Source organism: Oncorhynchus keta, chromosome 8 (assembly GCF_023373465.1).
Source record: "Oncorhynchus keta strain PuntledgeMale-10-30-2019 chromosome 8, Oket_V2, whole genome shotgun sequence".
In the NCBI taxonomy this organism is placed as follows: domain Eukaryota; kingdom Metazoa; phylum Chordata; class Actinopteri; order Salmoniformes; family Salmonidae; genus Oncorhynchus; species Oncorhynchus keta.
The window spans coordinates 6,748,966-6,768,775 of record NC_068428.1 but is presented as its reverse complement, the minus strand read 5'-3'; the positions used below and the strand labels follow the sequence as shown (position 1 = coordinate 6,768,775).

The 19,810-nt window shown below is 42.5% G+C and overlaps 1 protein-coding gene across 3 annotated transcripts; it reads left to right on the top strand.

Moving 5' to 3' along the window:
• The first annotated feature begins 9,393 nt into the window (after positions 1-9,393).
• LOC118386757 (XK-related protein 5-like) lies at positions 9,394-19,807 on the top strand. Of its 3 annotated transcripts, none has more exons than XM_035774535.2 (7): positions 9,394-9,646; positions 11,066-11,249; positions 11,800-11,984; positions 12,780-12,992; positions 14,451-14,602; positions 15,326-15,437; positions 15,874-19,807. In XM_035774535.2, the coding sequence occupies exons 1-7, from the start codon at positions 9,520-9,522 to the stop codon at positions 16,911-16,913; spliced, it is 2,013 nt and encodes a 670-aa protein (XP_035630428.1). In that variant the 5' UTR covers positions 9,394-9,519; the 3' UTR covers positions 16,914-19,807. The 3 variants fall into 3 exon arrangements, with proteins under 3 accessions (XP_035630428.1, XP_035630427.1, XP_035630426.1); XM_035774534.2 differs by having other exon boundaries at positions 9,395-9,646; positions 11,081-11,249; positions 14,433-14,602; XM_035774533.2 differs by having other exon boundaries at positions 9,395-9,646; positions 14,433-14,602.
• The last annotated feature ends 3 nt before the right edge of the window (positions 19,808-19,810 follow it).

Genomic DNA, 19,810 nt, shown 5'->3' with positions numbered 1-19,810 from the left:
AGGCTGCACCCCCCTATCTACATCGACAGGAGGGTGGAGAAGGTGGAAAGCTTCAACCCTAAACATACAAAAACAAACTAGACAATACAAAAACGAAACAAACCTCCCTCGTCACACCTCACCAAAATAATAAAGAAAACAAATACAACTAAAGTTCAGAGCGTGACACCGAGAGACAGTTAAACAGCCATCACTAGCACACTATCGGCTTAGAGTAGAAATCACTGGCCACTTGAAGGAATGGAACACTAGACACTTTAATAATATTTACATATCTGGCATTACTCATCTCATATGTATATACTGTATTCTACACTATCTTAGTCACTTAATCATGTTTACATATCTTGCATTACTCATCTCATATGTATATACTGTATTCTATACTATTTTACTGTATCTTAGTTCGTTCCGCTCTGACATCGCTCGTCCATATGTATATAGTCTTAATTCATTCCTACTTAGATTTGTGTAAATTTGGTATATGTTGTGTAATTTGTTAGATATTACTGCACTGTCGGAGCTAGAAGCATAAGCATTTTGCTACATCCGCAATAACATCTCCTAATCACGTGTATGAGACCAACATTTGATTTCATAAAATTTGATTTGTTAGCTAGGGAGCCAGCCAGCTAACAGTACATTTTAACTTGAAACCACTTTCTGTAAAATTTTGAAACGTGTACTATTTGAAAATGTAGCTAGCTCGACTATCTTACCCATATACATCATCATGCATGATGGATGTGTCAAATCAAATCATATGTTATTTGTCACATGCGCCGAATACAACAAGTTTACCATGAAATGCTTACTTACAAGCGCTTACCAACACTGCAGTTGAAGAAGAGTTAAGAAAATATTTACCAAATAAAGCAAAGTAAAAAATAAGAAAAAGTAACAATAAAATACCAATAATGAGGTACCAGTACCAAGTCTGTGTACAGGTTAGTCGAGGTAATTTGTATATGTAGGTAGGGGTGAAGTGACTATGCATAGATAATAAACAGTGAATAGCAGCAGTGTACAAAACAAATGTAAATAATATTTGATTAATTGTTCAGCAGTCTAATGGCTTGGGGGTAAAAGCTGTTATTAAGGAGCCTTTTAGTCCTAGACTTGACGCTCCGGTACCACTTGCCTTGCGGTAGCAGAGAAAACAGACTGGAGTCTCTGACAATTTTATGGGCTTTCCTCTGACACCGCCTATTATATACAGTGGGGCAAAAAAGTATTTAGTCAGCCACCAATTGTGCAAGTTCTCCCACTTAAAAAGATGAGGTCTGTCATTTTCATCATAGGTACACTTCAAATATGACAGACAAAATGAGAAAAAAAAAAAAAATCACATTGTAGGATTTTTTATGAATTTATTTCCAAATTATGGTGGAAAATAACGAGGAGAGGGTGGCGACTTCACTACGGGAAGTGATTGAGAAGGCCTCCACAATCTTCCCCAACTCAAGAATCGTGGTGTCAACCCTTCTACAGAGGAAGGACTTCCACCCTGCCACAATCCAAAGAATAAACGCCAGCCTCACCCGGGACTGTGCCCTGCGACCTATTGTACACCTGGCCCACCATTCCACCCTCGATCTGGAATGTCTCTATGACCATGTTCACCTGTACAGGGAGACAGTCCCCATCCTTGCCAAGACTCTCAAGGATGTTGCTTTAAACCGCAGCCCGACCTCTCCACCCAGGAACAGCGGAGCAATCTCCATCCCTCCTGCAGGTGCTACACAAAACGTAGAAAGAAAACATAAAACATGCCTTACCTTTGAAGAGCTTCTTTTGTTGGCACTCCAATATGTCACAATTGGCCCTTTTGTTTGATTAATTCCGTCCATATATATCCAAAATGTCCATTTATTTGGCGCGTTTGATCCAGAAAAAAAAATGTTTCCAAATTGCACAACGTGAATACAACATTTTTCAAACGTTGGCTGTAAACTTTGCCAAAATATTTCAAACTTCTTTTGTAATACAACTTTAGGTATTTTTAAACGTTAATAATTGATCAAATTGAAGACTGGTCTATCTGTGTTCAATACAGGAAGACAACAAACCAAGCTACTTTTCAAATCTTGCACAACTCTTAACAGTGTTACGCAGTTCCTAGATGGCCGTACTTCTTCATCGCACAAATAACCTCAACCAAATTCCAAAGACTGGTGACATCCAGTGGAAGCGGTAGGAACTGAAAACAAGTTCCTAAGAAATACCGTTTTCCAATGAGACCTCACTGAACAGACAGAGACCTAAAAAAAACAATCCTCTGGGTTTACCTGCTACATAAGTTCTGTTATACTCACAGACATGATTCAAACAGTTTTAGAAACTTCAGAGTGTTTTCTATGCAAATGTACTAATAATATGAATATCTTATATTCTTGGCATGAGTAGCAGGAAGTTGAAATTGGGCACGCTATTTATCCAAAAGTGAAACTGCTGCCCCCTATACCTTAAGAAGTTAAACAAATGCTGAGTCCGCTATGCTCACATGTGATAGGCCGAGGGTCATGGTAAGATGAGCACAAGAACTCCACCATCCTCACACTACATCAACCCAAGTGGGGTGGCAGGGTAGCTTAGTGGTTAGAGTATTGGGCTAGTAACCACAAGGTTACAAGTTCAAATCCTGAGCTGACAAGGCACAAATCTGGTGTTCTGCCCCTGAACAAGGCAGTTATAACCCACTCACTGTTCCTAGGCCATCATTGAAAAAAGAATTTGTTCTTAACTGACTTGCCTAGTAAAATAAAAAGTGGCATGACACAAATGCTATCTTAAATGATCATCACATTTGCATAATACGTTTTTATGTTAAATGAAAAATCTAATAGTTCTTGTTGGATTGTGAGTGTTTGTCTCATTAAGAAAGTAAGTAAAGAGAAATATTTTTATGTTGCTGGAATTGGACAAGCCTTTACAAGCCTTCTGCTTTTGGGCTAAAGAGCAGAAACCCAGACTTCCTGAAAGAAATTGATGATGTTGATATTGTAGTACTACAGGAAACATGGTGCAGAGGTGATGTTTCCACTGGCTGTCCACTATGTTATTGGGAGATAATCATACCATCCACTAAATTAAAATGAATCAGCCAGGGCAGAGACTCAGGACAGGGCAGAGACTACGGACATGGCAGAGACTCAGGACAGGGCAGAGACTCAGGGGGAATGCTAATATGGTACAAATCTGAACTAATTAATTCAATCGAATTGATCAAAACAGGATAATTCTTTATCTAGTTAAAATCAACAAGGAGGCTATCTTTACAGATAAAAACATCTTCCTCTGTGCCACATACATTCCCCCCTCAGTCACCCTACTTCAATGAAGAGACTTTCTCCATTCATATCCCTGTTGATGGACTCAAATGGGAAGTTTATCTGGTCTGTGGAGACCTGAATGCTAGAACAGCAGAATATCAAGACACTATTAACAGTCATGGAGATAAACACCTACCAGGAAGCAACAACCTTTCCCTCCCCACAGACCCGCACAGAAAACAACTATGACAAAGTGAAAAACTAAAATGGAGTACAGCTCGTGAAGCTCTGTCGAACACTGGGTCTGTACGTAGTCAATGGTAGGCTGAGAGGGGACTCTTTTGGTAGGTACACCTACACCTCATCCCTTGGCAGCAGCACTGTAGACTACTTCCTCACTGACCTAAACCCAGAGTCTCTCAGAGCCTTCACAGTCAGCCCACTAACACCTCTCTCAGACCACAGTGAAATCACAGTGTATCTGAGAAGAGCAGAACCCAACCATGAAGCATCATGGGCGAATAAATTACATGTTACGAAAAAGGCCTATAGATGGAGTGCAAACAGTACAGACATCTACCAATCAAAAACACAGAGGACCAGACAACAGAAATATAAGGCTTCAATATGGGGAACACTGAAGCAATACAAACACACCCTAGAACAGAAAAGGAACAGCACATTAGAAATCAGCTGGGTGGAATTGAGGAATCCATAGAATCAAACCACTTCTGGGAGAATTGGAATAAATGAAACAAACCTCATCAGGAGGAATTGGCTATACAAAATGGGGATATGTGGAGAAATCACTTTGCAAACCTCTACAGCAATATAACAAAGAGCACAGAACGAAAATATATTCAAGAAAAATGACAAATCCTTGAATCAGCAGTCAGACTATCATAATCCTATGGATACCCCAATTACAGAAGAAGAATTATTGGAAGAACTATACACTCTACAACCCAAAAGGACATGTGTTGCTGATGGTATTTTAAATGAAATTATTAAATATACAGACAACAAATTCAAATTGGCTATACTCAAACTATTTGGCTCTAAACAGACAGTACATGGTGGCAGACTATCTGACCACTGTGACTGATAGAAAACTGAGGAAAACATTGACTAGGTACAGACTCAGTGAGCACAGTCTGGCTATAGAGTCACAGACAAACCTGGCTGCCCAGAGAGGCTGTGCTCACTCTGCTCCAAGGGAGAGGTAGAGGCAGAGCTGCATTTCCTATTACACTGTGACAAATACTCAGACCTAAGAGATGATCTCTTTCCCAAAATTATAATTCAATACAAAGAATTTGAAACTATAAAAGATGAAGAAAAAAATCAAATATTTATTGGGTGAAAAGCCAAAATGTGCAGTTTTGTGTCCTCCCGCCACAACCTGAGGGACAGCCAGTGAAAAGTGCAAAGTAATGTCGATAATATTTCCCATCTGGTTTTGGTTTGTCTTTCATACCATGTCATGTGTCTTCTCAGTCATGTTGACACTGGTCTACTAGCATTGATTTAATGTATTGTCATTCTCATTAAAATTGTTGTTGTAGTTTTTGTTAATGGTAATCCCATGTCCACTACTACTATTATTATTGCTGTTGGTCCCACCATTTATTTATATATAAATATATATTTTTCGATATGTATACTTTGACAATGTAAGTAATAATGAACTTGCGGGAGAGAGAGATGTCTTTATGCATGTTTTTCCATTGACTGCAATGTACTGAGAAAAAATATCAATCCTGTGACAATCATTTCTTCCCATTCACTGCAATGTATTGAGAAAAACGGCAGTTACTGCGACATTACATTTACATTTAAGTCATTTAGCAGACGCTCTTATCCAGAGCGACATGTTTATTTTTTGCAAAAATGTGCCAGAATGCCGTTTTCAGGCTGATAATGGGTATGTAATGGGTATGTATTGGGTATGTGGGTATTGGTAGAGCATGGTGTTTACAATGCCGGGATAGTGGTGTTGATTCCTGGGACCACCACTCCTTATAATTTAAACACGCATGACTGTAAGTTGTTTTAGAAAAAAGCATCTGCTAAATGGCATATATATGTTTATATTGGTAAAGCCAAAAGGTTGTATATCTTTGTACAGAATTCCCTGCTCAGTAACGTGGAGGCGGATTAGGGCACTCGTGACAGATGTGCCCTCTATATAACTCGAAGGTGCCTCCTTTAAATCTTGATCCTTCACCCAGACAGAGCTGAGTCGTTGAGCATGACAAACAACCACAAACAACAACCATTATGTGTCATTGAAATAGGAGTACAATCCTTTTATCTTATAATAAGAGGATGAGAGGAATCCCTCACCATTCATTTTGTATAGTTGATATCGGCTGCTAATGGCTGCGAAATGCTAGCGCTCAGTCAAACAGTCATTTTGAGTATTGATCTGTTCTCTTTGGTACTTGTGTTAATGGACACATGTTAATTTGTTGCACTTTTTGTGCATTGCCTTTGTTATGCTAACTAGGCCTGCTTAATGGCTATACTTTCTACTTTTGTTAGCATTGTATTGTTTATTTGCTTGCTATACTGTGTAGCCATTGATAAACTAGACTGCTGTAGCATCGGCCTACCACTGCTGCATGCTATTGCACCCCCTATCTTGCCATTCTTTAACTGCTGCTATATTTATGCATAGCTTTACCCATTCATATGCTTATTGCATTTCCATATTGTCATTGATTATGGCCAGACAATTATGTTTGTTCATTGCTGTTATTGCCCAATATTATTTGCACATTTGTCTCCTTTTAGATAAACCACACTTCATACAAAGCCAACCAAGCCTCAATTCAAGACAATGTCATGTCAACTGTCAATCATTCCCTGCCAGGTATCATCTCCATTAAATTCATCTTTAGACTTTTAAACTGAACTGCATTTGCTCTTTAACTGGAATCCTACAGAAGATGGGCATCACCATAACTCATCAGTTATAATTGTGCCCCATCAAGCTGCTTAAGGGGGACGTCCACAAAGAAGACACACTACACGACCTGGATATTGCCAATGCTAGACCACAGGGAGGTCAAGACATCCTGTCTATGATGGGACAGCTGATGAAGCCCAAGAGGACCGAGATCACAGACAAGCTGCGAGCTGAGATCAACAAGGTGGTAAACCGCTACATTGACCAGGGTGTGGCTGAGCTGGTCCCTGGGGTGCTGTTTGTGGACGAGGTGCACATGCTGGACATCGAGTGTTTCACCTACCTGAAATTGCTGCTTCCGTGCCCGAGCTGAGCGCCTGCTGCTGACGTTACTCACAGTGCACTTTTGAGCCAGGCACGTGTGTTGTGACTGAGTGTGTGACAGAGAATCGTGTTTGTGTCATTTTGAGGGAAAATGTGTGCATTTTAGCGTTTGAGTCACTTTTCACAAGTTGCTAAAAGTTCCAAATACATTTTTTTTTAAGTAGCTAAGTTTGTTGCTAGGTGCTGTTTAAAAAATGTTGCCAGGGTAGCCTGAAAAGTTGCTAAATCTAGCAACAAAATGGCTAAATTGGCATCACTGCTTCACCGCCCGCGGCACCCCAGCCACCGGCTCATAGCGTTGCTGCAGTTCCCGCCCCCTCCCGCTTCTCCCGAAGTTCACTCGCACTGTCCTTGGTAGCTATGTGATGATGTGTGTGTTTATATGGGATTATCCAATTGTGAAACATTAATCAAAATGAATCTGCCAATTAAATAATTGTATTTTTTTATGTTAATATGTGACGAAGACGATCGGTGACTAAGGCAGTAGCCTGTAAAGTTAGCTAGCAACTACTAGTGGATATCATTTTAACTAAAAGTAATCTATAGAGATGTGAAACCATTTGCTATCATGTCTAAGAGACAAAAACGACCAGGAAGCGAATATTTTAAAAACAATGGGAAAAGAGGCACAATCTCTAAACCAAAGACATTCGCTGGTGAAATGTATCAGTGGGCAGCAATGTCTACCAGCCGGTGTGGAGAATGACCAGCCTACGAGGACAGGCCATTCATTCGCCGAGAACGACGAGCCCCTGCTCGAAGAGGGCAAACCGGAGGAGTCCAAGCCATGATGATGACAGCTCCACCGATGATGACAGCTCCCTGGCTGGACAAGAACAGGTGGTCGCACCAGGCCTAGCCACAACTCCAAACAATGCCGGCGAAGACCCTATTATCTTGGACCCACACTCAGATTCGTCGCCCGATGACAGTGATGGTGCTGCTACTAAATCCGACTCCCAAACAAAACACATTAAAGAGCCCAGTGAGTGGCCAAAATAAATGAGTGGATCTTTACAGGATATGTTAGTGCAGGCAGGCAGGGCCACATCAGGATAAGGAGGGGAATTTCACAAGAGATGAGGGGCAACGAAAGTTTTCGGTGGCCCACTACTATAGGAGGATGGCGAGCGGGGAGAGAGCAAGGCTAGTCTTTTCCAAGCAAAACGATGCAGCATTTTGTTTTTGCTGCAAACTTTTTTCACACGAGTGCAAATCTGCGCTGGTTAGGGATGGAACCAGGGACTGGAAGAATCAGGACCATGGACAGCTACCGAGAGGACACATCGCTGACTGCAATGCAGCACCACAGCAAGGGAAAGAGGCCTCTCTCGGTGGAGACGAAATAAATACATTCTGAAACTGATGTTGGACAATAACATTCGATATGTAAATAAACTAAATTCATTAAGGCTGGGTCATTGACATAAAGGTTATTTTACACTGCTCCAGCGAAACGACGCCCGCCATGAATTTATGACAGCAGTTGTTTCCAAAGCTCAAATTATCTTACTGTTTTACAGTTCTACAGTAATATAAAATATATGTTAAATATGTTATATAAACTTGTTATTTTTTATTGTAATTGTAACAATTATGGGGTCGTCCCATGTGTGATAATTAATAAAAAACGTAGTTTTCCAACTATAGGTTGCATAGTGATAGCAACAATGTAACTCTCCGATGCAGGGGTTAAAGTGCACCAAAAATGTTTATGGGCATAAACATAGAATGACATAGATAATTGGAGTTTATTTCTTCATCTTCCAAACAATAAGTGTTCAGCCTACCTGTTTGACAGACACAATTATCCTGTCCATAGACGTCGGTATAGCCAAATAATCCAATACTGTCGCATGTACTGATGAAATAACTCCGTGTCTGGGAAGGGCTTGGTGTGTTTGACTAAAACCAGGGCTCGAATTGAGTGAGGGTATCACATACCCTTGGTGGTTAAAGAAAAAGGGAAAAAGGATATCTATTGTTTTGTGTATTTTAAATAAATACATATAACGTATCCAGATTATAGCAAGCGTTCTATAACGATGCCTTATGGTAGAAACAAGATCGAAAATGCCCGCGAAAGACGGGACTCCGATGCATATGGGGATATATTGATTCCTCTCTATGACAATCTGAAGCTAAACCGCAGCCTATAATATTCGAGGAGATAAAAAAATGATTTGCTATTCTATCCCTATTAATTGAGCTTTTCTCTTTCTGCAAAGAAAATGAGATAAAAAAAAATTGACTTTGCAATTCTGTCCCTATTAATTGAGATTTTCTCTTTCTGAAAATATAATATGTTTGTTTAAACCCAGGCAGCTTTTAGGGAAGCACTTCTGTTGTTGGGTTACACAATATTTGTAGCCAGTTGCCAGCATTTGAAGCTTACAGTTTTCTGCGTCAGTAGAGCCTCTGTCTGGGTGGAAAGGTAACTTTTGAAATAAAGGATGTCTAAGATGTAATTATTTTTTGTCTGGCCTGGGGCGGTGATTTTAACAATGTAATTAGATTGAAAATATTAGGCTATATTATTGACATTGGACTGATTATATAGCCTACTAACCAGATGTGCTAAAATGGTGTTTCATTTGTAGCATAGGCCTATTAATTGGGCTGCTATTATGTTCTGTTCCTCCGACTTTTAGCTAAGATGTTTGTCTCGCCTAGGGCGGCAGAACGTCCAGGGCCGGCCCTGTCTAAATCAGGATAGCCACCAGATGAAAAGGTGTAACGTCTCAACGTCAATGTGACAATAAGGAGTTTAAACAACACTTACTTTACCGTGTAGTGCACTGCCTCTTTAAAAACTGCAGTGACGTCAAATATTTTTATCGGGAGCCAGCCCGGAGGACGAGTACTGGTAGGTAACGGGATCCACCAAGGGAGAAGGATGACAATAATAATGTCCCCGGCTGGTTCCCGCGGCGCCCAAGTCTCCGTATCATGATAAACACTGGGCCTGTCGCCCATATGATGCCCGTGGCGGCCCGGAGTGGGTCCTGGATTGCGTGGTGCCAGGCTATCCTTTTTGGTGTGTCGGGGCTGGTGATACTGGCTGAAAGGACCGCGCGTAAGTGGGATACCAAACGCTACAGTAGCCTAGCCACTGGATTCTGCCTCATTCACAGCATGTTCAGTCATGAATTGGACTGCGTTAGTGACCTTCAATTAGTTATATGCAATGGTAGAACTCTTGTTTTTCCGGGAAAGTGTGTTATTATGGACTTCATGGAATGCGTATTTAGCTAGCTAACGTTACTCGTCTAGTACAGTTCAGCATCACTTGGCTAACATTAGGCTAGTAACGTTAGCCACATTAGCTAGCGAGCTACTGTATGTGCTTACGTTAATGTGCATGTGGCCCGGTAACATTGCACGAACCGACCTTTCTGTTTCATTCTCTATACGTGTATAGCCAGTTTCATTGCGGTGTTGTAAGTTGAAGGCTAGCCTTTATTTCTACCGAGATGTTTTTAGTTTTTGTATGCAGATCACACGCGGGTCAGTCGAAGGGCACGGAGAGAGAAATGAGGTCTCCTCCGCGCCGTTATCCGGGAAAGGGGCGCCGTGCATCCTTGTGTAGAGTAAGCAGATCAATGACAAGGTCGTCACTAGTTACCACAGCCACAAAGTCACAAACCCCTCCCATTTCTACAATTGCGTTCGAAAGATGTCATTTTCACCCTGACCTTGACCCCAACCTAATCACACTGCTAAACGTATTCCTAACCTTACCTTAATACCAAAAAGCACATTTTTATGATAGACAATTTTGACTTTGTGGCTTTGGAAACCCAATGGACAAGTAGCACAAGTCAGAGAGCTCCACACAGATGGCTTTCACCGGATAAAACTACCGTGCCTTCAATATGTAACTCATATTTATTTTCAGGGGAATTTAATATCTTATGCTCGTCTATAACGGTTCTGTACTTTGTCATGTGTTTGTACGTTTTATGTTGACCCCAGGAAGAGGAGCTGCTGCATGTACAGTAGCTAATGTGGATCCAAATAAACTAGCCCGAGAGCCTCTCTAGGGCCCCACCAACAGAGACAGTCAGTCCTGATGGATAAGACAGAAATAATCCAGATCTAGCCATCAAGAGCTCTTCTCTCCCCTTGCCAAGTGTGTGGCCAAAAGGCATACACATAAATAGCATTTAATTAATGATCAATACATTTGATATGGCTTCGACATGTCTGTTTTTGTTGTGAAATAAAGGCTGAGGGGATTGTTTCCAAATATACCATTCATTCATTCATCCAGCCATCCACTCACTAAGTCACTCACCTCACTTGTTCATTTATGTAGCTGGCATTGTGTGCAAATGGAATGTATCACCATTCACTCCCACCATAGACTGTACAGAATGTAACCAATATATTCTGTATGTAGGTAAATAGACCTTGTAGTACACTGATACACTATTACATTGATATAAATGTATAATAGACCTATTTCTTCCCTCTGTGTGTGTGATCTATAAAGTGATCTATTGTGTAGGATTCTACCTATGGAATGAAGAAACGCAGTGGGCGGGGATGACCCTCGCCTTCCTGTTGCCGGGGATACTGGTCCAGGTGTTGAGTCTCAGGTGGTACCGTGACGATGGGGAAGACCACTATTGGTTCCTGACCCTCACACATGTGCTGCAACTGGGCATCTTCCAAAGGTGAGCCCACCTGAACAATCGCTACACCTGGGTATGTTCAATAGGCACAAAATGTAAGAAAACTGATTGAAATGTGTAGGTTACTAGCTGAACTTGACCGATTAGAAATGTCCGCTTTTGTTTTCGTTTTGTTACAGTGTGCCTTAAAAAACAGGACCCTGACAACAGAACGATCTGCCTCAGAATTATAAATTGACGGAGAAGTTGCTTTCAGCTCAGAATATTTCAAAGTAACAATCATTTTGAAACCAGCCACTGATTTACTTAGTTGGATAAATAAGATCTCCTGTCCTAACTGCCCTCTAGTACTATACTGTAAGTGATGGGCATTAGAGGTTACCTTGAGAGGTTTACGTCATTAACCCTACAATTTTTGCATTTTATGTGTAGATCATCTTTAGAATCTACATATCTAAATGGCAGACACACAATCCCACCAACACGCATCATCATCCACACCCACTATACATAACCAACTACCTTCTAGCGCTGCCCCCATTGCACCAGCTCTGTATTACAGCCATTGCTCTTTGTCTCCCCCATCTGGCAGGTTGTGGGACTGCATGATATCCGTATGGGACATGCAGGGTAGTGCGGGGGAGCTCGGGGCGGCTGTGATGCAGCAGGCCGATGTGTCTGCCCTCCGCCTGTTGGAGGCCCTGGTCCTCACCCTCCCTCAGACACTGCTGCAGACCTACGTCTTAGCTGTCACTGACGTGGAACTCCACTCCCCAGGTAAGACACCACTGTACCCAGGTGATGCTTCATTTCATTCATTACAAAGAAACAAACATGTAGCCTACATCATATCTAATTAATTACTATGTAATAATTACAATTTTACCATCTCTTAGTGGGTTGGTATTCATAGAGTGCTAATCTAAGATCAGGTCCCATCCATGTGATCTTGTTAATTATGATCCACAAGTTAAAACTGAACCTAAGTCAGTATTCGTACTCTGAGACACTTGATACATACAACCCTGGTCTCCTAACTGGTATGTTTTTTAAGTGCCGCAGAGTAGGAGTGCTGATTTAAGATCAGTTTATCCTTTTATATCACCATGAATAAGATTACATGGACAGTGGGGGAGCTGATCCTAGATCAGCACTCTGAGAAGCATATGGCCCCAGATCTAGGGTTGAGTTGGATTGGGAGTAATGAAAAAGCTGTCTGTAACCTGTGGTGAGGTGCTATTGTAGTTTATACTAGCCCTGTCCTGAATAATTACTTAGAACATTTTCCCTGCATATGTCTGTGATGATGTAATAATGTTGAGTAAATATATTTTCATATCCTAAAGAGCTGATGACTCCTGAATGTTCATTGAATTGAATTAGGCTGGGACCCTTTGAGAAGGCTGTTACAGCCAGTCACTTAAACATCATGTTCTATTACTTACTATACATGCCATTTTCTTAGTAAATACCGTGTCATTTTTGTACCCAAAAATGTCTGTATACTTTAAAACATGTCTTAAATTTCTCTCTCTCTCCCCCACTCCCTTACCCACCCATCCCTCTCCACAGTAGCGGTGTGCGCAGGCCTGTGCCTGCTGTCACTGTCCTGGGCGCTGGTGCTGTTCAGCCGGGCATGCTGCCTGATCCGCCCGGGCCACCTGGCCATGCCCCCGGCCGCTCTGCTGTGCCAGCTGCTGTGGAGGGCGGGCATGCTGGGCGCCCGCGTGGCAAGCCTCATGTCCTTCGCCCGCTACTTCCACTGGTGGACCTGCGGAGTGGCAGGTGAGAGAGAGAAAGGGAGAGCGAAAGAGAACGAGGGAGGGAGGGTAGAGAATTATTTAAGAAGGATAATTTTTATATTTGTTTTTTAATTTTAAGACCCCTTGAAGTATATAAAAAAAAAAAAGTTGAATAAAAAATATATTTTTGGCCTTACTGCTATTAGCCCATACAAATGCATGTAATAACATATTCACTACATGGAACAGATATTCCCCCCCAAAAATCGAATGGAAGTTTGTTCCGAAGTGTCTATCCCATATCTGAGAGATATAAGAAAGATTAGTCTCCATATACTGTATACTTCCATTCATTTTGTCAACTAGTACTGAGGGACCTTCAGACAAGTCTTGTGAGGTCCGTGGGCTCCTAGAGCAAAACACCCAACATCCTGAGAGTCTCACCTTTCTACAGAGAGGTCATATTAGTGTGGAGCCCAAACTGCTCAGACACTACAGACAGAAGTTGGCAGATCGGCTGAACCGACTTCAGACGAGACCCAAGACGCTTGTGGGGGTCGTCGAGCAAAACAGAGAACACCGTCGTGTTTGTGAGAGTCATCTCATTGTAGTTTGTATTCCAAACCGTTCGGACGCTACAGAGGACTTTGTGAGCAGACGGATTCTCAGGATGTCTCATGGTTTGACAACACCGCTCTGGCTCTGTCACCTTTCACCACAGATGTAGAAGTGTTACAAAGGCGGATGCGGTGGATTGAGACGCAGCCAATGTTAAACAAACAGATAGCTTAAACTGACAGATTTGTATAGGGATTTTTGTATCATGCTAATTAGACTTCTGCCCAGGAAACGGGGGTTATTCCATTCCTCACACCAGACTCCTGAGACCCCGTCCCCACAGGAGGCCTTTTTGCCTTTTGGTAGGCCATCATTTTAAATAAGAATTTGTTCTTAACTGACTTGCCTAGTTAGTCATGAGGGTGAAAACTGGTTGCCAAGGAACAAGCTTTGAAGGACAACATGTGTTGTATCAAGAAGATAGATGCCTTTTATTGATTTGACTTAATATATATGTATTTATTTCTAATTTAACCTGAGGCTTTGTAAATTTGGTATAATGCACGTAGAGGTCAATTGTAGGTCAAATGAGTTTATTAAATCAGTTGATTATAATCCACCATTTTGATTGGCTGTGCTGTCAGATGATTGTAAAGGATCTGGAATCTGCATTGATGCATTATTTACTACAACCAAGTTCCCTGAGTAAACACAACAAAATAACACCGGTCCACTTTCTTTCTCTCCTCCTTCTTTTCTCTCTCTCTCTCTCTCTCTCTCTGCACATCCTTATTAAAATCTCCATTTGTTTGTGGCCAGGCACCACACCCTAATTGGGATAATAAAAAATATATATCTTAATCATATCAGAATCAACTTTAACCAGTAATCTCAGCTAGTTATCTATTTGTACACTGACCTCCAGGCTTCCACTGGCTCACAGCTTCCTTCTGGCTGGTCGCCCAGCAACCGGAAATCTGCACCGGACCCTGGCGCTGGCGCCTGTTCAACGTCGCGCTGGGACTGGTCCACATCTTCCTCTTCCTCAACGTCAAAGACGGACCCTCGCGCTTTCGCATGGCCGGCTTCTACGTGGTACGTACGTACGAGACAGAGAGACAGAGACTGCAGCACCCGGAATCGGAAGTCAAGTGTCTGCTGATGATCTGGTGCTTCTGTCCCCCACCAAGGAGGGCCTACAGCAGCACCTAGATCTTCTGCACAGATTCTGTCAGACCTGGGCCCTGACAGTAAATCTCAGTAAGACAAAAATAATGTTGTTCCAAAAAAGGTTCAGTTGCCAGGAAGAATTCAGTTGCCAGGAAGAAAGAATTCAGTAGAGGAGAAATGCAGTATGCTGCAACTGAATTGCCCTTTGGAGACAATAGGAAAGATCTGTTTAATTTAATTCTATTCACTCAGATTTTTGTGCATGTTCCGATTCAATTTCCTGCTTCTAAGTGGTACATATGATGAATAGGAGGACGAGGACTGCCATTCAGGGACAATAAAGATCTATCGAATTTAATTGAGTTCTGTTTGAATCTCCTGCTGCTTGGTGTCATTCGTTGTCTTATCCGTTCACCCCTGTGTCTTTGTGACGAGTTGTATGTTTTGTATTTTTTGGGGGGGGCCTATTATTTCACTCATGTTCATATGGGCACACACACAGCTGCAGATGCGCGTACACACACACACACACACACACACACACACACACACACACACACACACACGCTTTCTGTCCTTGCATTCCATTGTCCTGTCTTAGTCCTGTCATGACTTCTCCTGACCTCCCTCTGACCTCTTCTCCTATAGGCCATGCTACTGGAGAACACCACCCTACTGGTGGCAGCGTCCGACTTCCTCAGTGAGAAATCATGGGATAGCATGACCCTCCCCATCGCTGTGCTGAGCAGCTTCCTGCTTGGTGAGTCACTCTTTGGATTCTCCCCCTTATGTAGCATTTAGTTTAAGCCCCTGTTATGCCTGATGCCTGTGCACAGAACAAAGAGGATGTTAAAAACCTATTGTGTTAAAAGAAAACAAGTACTTCTAAAATTCATATTTACATTTCATTTAAGGCAAATGTTTGATACAAGAGAAACCTAAAATATGACATATTTAGTCATATTCATGGCTGTAAGGGATACATTGTCTATCTATCTAAGGCACCATGTCAAGCTTCAGACACAACCAACTGAACCCCATAAGGAACTTTCAATCCCATCACCTTAACCCTAAGCCTTAACCTTTAATGAATACTATACTTTGTTCAGTATTGTACGTCACTGTCCATTCAAATACTCTGCATCACACAGAGCGTGTTTCTAAGTCTCCCCCTCTCTTATCTCTCCCTACTCCAGGCGCCACCTCTCTAGTCCTGTACTACCGCTTCCTCCACCCCAAGTCCACTGAGATTGCCACAGGCCATGGCCTCGGCCACCGCAACCACCACATGGGCTCCACCTGCCTGGAGGGCCTAGAGCAGGGCGAGTCTTCCTACTCCCTGGGGGGTGGGGGAGGTGACAAGAGCCTCCCCCAGGCCGCACCCTCCTCCCTGCACAATCACGGCAGCTTCTCCCTCTCTGGCGTGGCCGGCTCCCTCCTGGAGCATCCTGGGAGTTGCGGTCCCAGGCTGGGTAACTCGTGCCTCTGCCGCCACCACCACTGGCTCCTGATTCGCTTGGCACTAAAAACGAGTGACATAGGAAAGATCAACCGGGCCTATGGCTCCGGTGGCGTGGTGGCCAACTTGGACGAGGACGATTACTGTTATAACTCGGAGGCCACGGGTACAGGTGGCGGCAGGACTACCACGGCGTGTGGGGGCAACTACGACGGGGTCTCCGGGGCCTCGGTGTCCGAATCACAGGGGACGAAGGTGGGCCTAGCACCCCTCTCGGACTGCAAGGAGGAGTTTCAGAGCGCCAGCGATGAGCCCATATCCGCCGAGACGCCTGGCGAGGAGGAGAGCGAGGATAGCCTGGAGGACATGCAGAGCCCACTGGAGTCGCCGGTGTCTGACTCCTTAAAGCGCAGCTCACCCGAGGGCAAATCGGTGTTCGGGGACAGCCCCGAGCCATACTTCTGCCCCAGCACCACCCTGTCCAGCTCCACACTGTACTTCAGTGCTGACCCCCAGTCCCCCAGCAGCACCAGCAACCCCCGCCTGGACCGGGCCAGCCCCCCCATGGGCATGGCAGGCCTCGGCTCCATCCCCAGCGACCCCGCCCTGCACAGGGACGTCAGGGGACTGCAGATGGGTCAGATGGGGCCTCGCTACACCTCCACACCCAAACTGGACTCTGGGGTGCAAGGGGACGCACCGCCCAGCATCCCTCATCTGAGTGGTCCCAGGAGGCAGCTGATACTGTCACGGCGAGACCAGGACGATGGATTTTAAGAACAAGGGAGGGAAAAAGAGAGGGAGGAGAAAAAAAAGAGATGGTGGAAAGAGATTGAAAAGTCAATGGAGAGGAAGCATAATCAAACACAAGCCCAGCTCAAAGCTCGCTCATTTGAAGCACAAGTATCTTAAGTAATATACATTTCCTATAAAGCTGTCCGTTACCATTTCTTGCTGATTGTTCCGAGTACCAAGTACTTTCTATTGGGGATTTCATATTCCGCCGAGTACCGGTACTTACTTTTTACATCAGTAACTTTAACCCAGTTCAATCAACGCTACCTCCTAATCAACCAAATATAATACAATAAACAAATAATACCACATAAAAAGCTATTTAAATGCTTCTAAAAAATAATTCTAAGAAGTGGTGACATGATCTCGGCTAAAGTGAAGACACTCACTGCAATATGTCAGCTTGGTATCTGAACTGTGTTTTGGCTGGCATTTACAGATACCGTATCGGCCAGAGTACCATCATTGATAGTATCAGTGCACCTCTAATTTCCTGTTTTGTTTTTGTTATTCCTTTGAAAAGATACTCACTCCCCATACCCCCCAAACACATTGAACAGGTCAAGGGTTCACTAGGAACCAAACGTAAGCAAATGACCAAAACGGGGAAGGACTAAACTGAACTTGTCCTTTGCTAAATGTTTAGCTATCATTTGCTACGGTGTGCTGTGCACTAATGACTACACCCCAGGTGAACGTATATACACTCATTTGCTGACACCGCTTAGGACAGACAGGGCTTCATAGTCAACTCGACAAAACTGTTTGATGGTGAAATCAGACAGTTGTCCCACATTTTATATGTCCCATTTTGCCTTTTGCGAAGTTGTTCATATTAACAAACTTATTTATTGAGCTAATTAATTAATATTTTTAAGGTACATTGTTGCAAAGATAACTTTTTTTTTTAAATTCTTTGTCTTAAAGACATGTTGAACATGTTAACTTGCTAAATGCAGTTTTTCCAATTGAGAAACTCTAAAATATGTTGTATTGTACTGTCTCAGGCGCGTGGTTGTGTTTTAAACCGTTTTCACACCTCAAATGTGAAGGTAAGTGGAAGAATAAGGGATATCCAAGACATATTTTGTGACAATGTTTTGCTGTGCTCATTTTTTCATCCCTTATAAGGGATCATTGTATTGTTGATTAAATGCTCTATAAATGACCCAGGGTAAGATACAGTGTCTTCAGAAAGTATTCACACTCCTTCACTTTTTCCACATTGTTGTTGCAGCCTGAATTTAATATTGATTACATTGAGATGTTTTTGGTCACTGGACTACGCACAGTACCCCATAATGTCAAAGTGGAATTATGTTTTTGAAATGTTTACAAATGATTTAAAAATGAAAAGCAGAAATGTTTTGAGTCATTAAGTATTCAACTCCTTTGTTTTTTATGTTTTTACTTAACCTTTATTTAACTAGGCAAGTCAGTTAAGAACACATTCTTATTTACAATGACTGCCTACCCCGGCCAAACCCTCCCCTAACTCTGACGACGCTGGGCTAATTGTGCTCTGCCCTATGGGACTCCCGATCACGGCCTGGTTGCGATACAGCCGGATTCAAACCAAGGTCTGTAGTGTCGCCTTGCAGTACCTTAGAATGCTACGCCACTCGTGGTAAAAAGAAAAAGAAGCAGACATTGAATATCTCTTTCAGCATAGTGAAGTTATCAATTATACTTTGGATGGTGTATCAATACACCCAGTCACTACAAAGATACAGGCGTTCACGCTAACTCAGTTGCCGGAGAGGAAGAAAACCGCTCAGGGATTTCACCATGAGGCCAATGGTGACTTTAAAACAGTTACAGAGTATAATGGCTGCATAGGAGAAAACTAAGCCTGGATCAACAATATTGCAGTTACTCCACAATAATAACTTAATTGACCGAGTGAATTAAAAATACTCCAAAACATGCATCATGTTTGCAACAAGGCATACAAGTAATACTGCACAAAATGTGGCAAAGCAATTTAACTATGGGGCAAGTCCAATACAACACATAACTGAGAACCACTCTCCACAGTTTCAAGCATAGTGGTGGCTGCATCATGTTATGGGTATGCTTGTAATCGTTAAGGACTGGGGAGTTTTTCAAGGTAAGAAAGAAACGGAATGGAGCTAAGCAGAGGCTAAATCCTAGAGGAAAACCTGGTTCAGTCTGCTTTTCACCAGACACTAGGAGATGCATTCACCTTTCAGCAAGACAATAACCTAAAACACAAGGCCAAATATGCACTGGAGTTGCTTACCAAGAAGACAGTGAATATCCCCGAGTGTCCGAGTTACAGTTTTGATTTAAGTCTGCTTGCAAACTTATGGCAAAACCTAAAAATGGTTGTCAGGCAATGGTCAACAACCAATTTGATAGAATTTGAAAAAAGTTGAAAAGAATAAATGGGCAAATGTTGCACAATCCAGGAGTGGAAAACTGAAGAGACTTACCCAGAAAGACTCACCGCTGTTATCGCTGCCAAAGGTGATTCTAACATTAGTATTTACTCAGGGGGTTCAATACTTATCAAGATATATTAGTGTTTTTATTTTTCATACATTTTTTACACATTTAACATTTTTCTTCCACTTTCACATTACAGACTGTGTTGTGTAGATCGTTGACAAAAAAAAGTAAATTACATCCATTTTAATCCCATTTTGTAAGAAAATGTGGATGAAGTCAAGGGGTGTGAATACTTTCGGAAGGCACTGTACATAGGCAACACGTACAGAACACTGAAATGATGCTGGTTTTCACACTTTTCCCCCTCTCAGGTGCTTGCTTATTCAACATTTTGTTACATAGGTCAAGGCCACAGTTGATGTAATAACGAAACAAGCAATAAAGGTTATATTGGGTGGACTTGATGC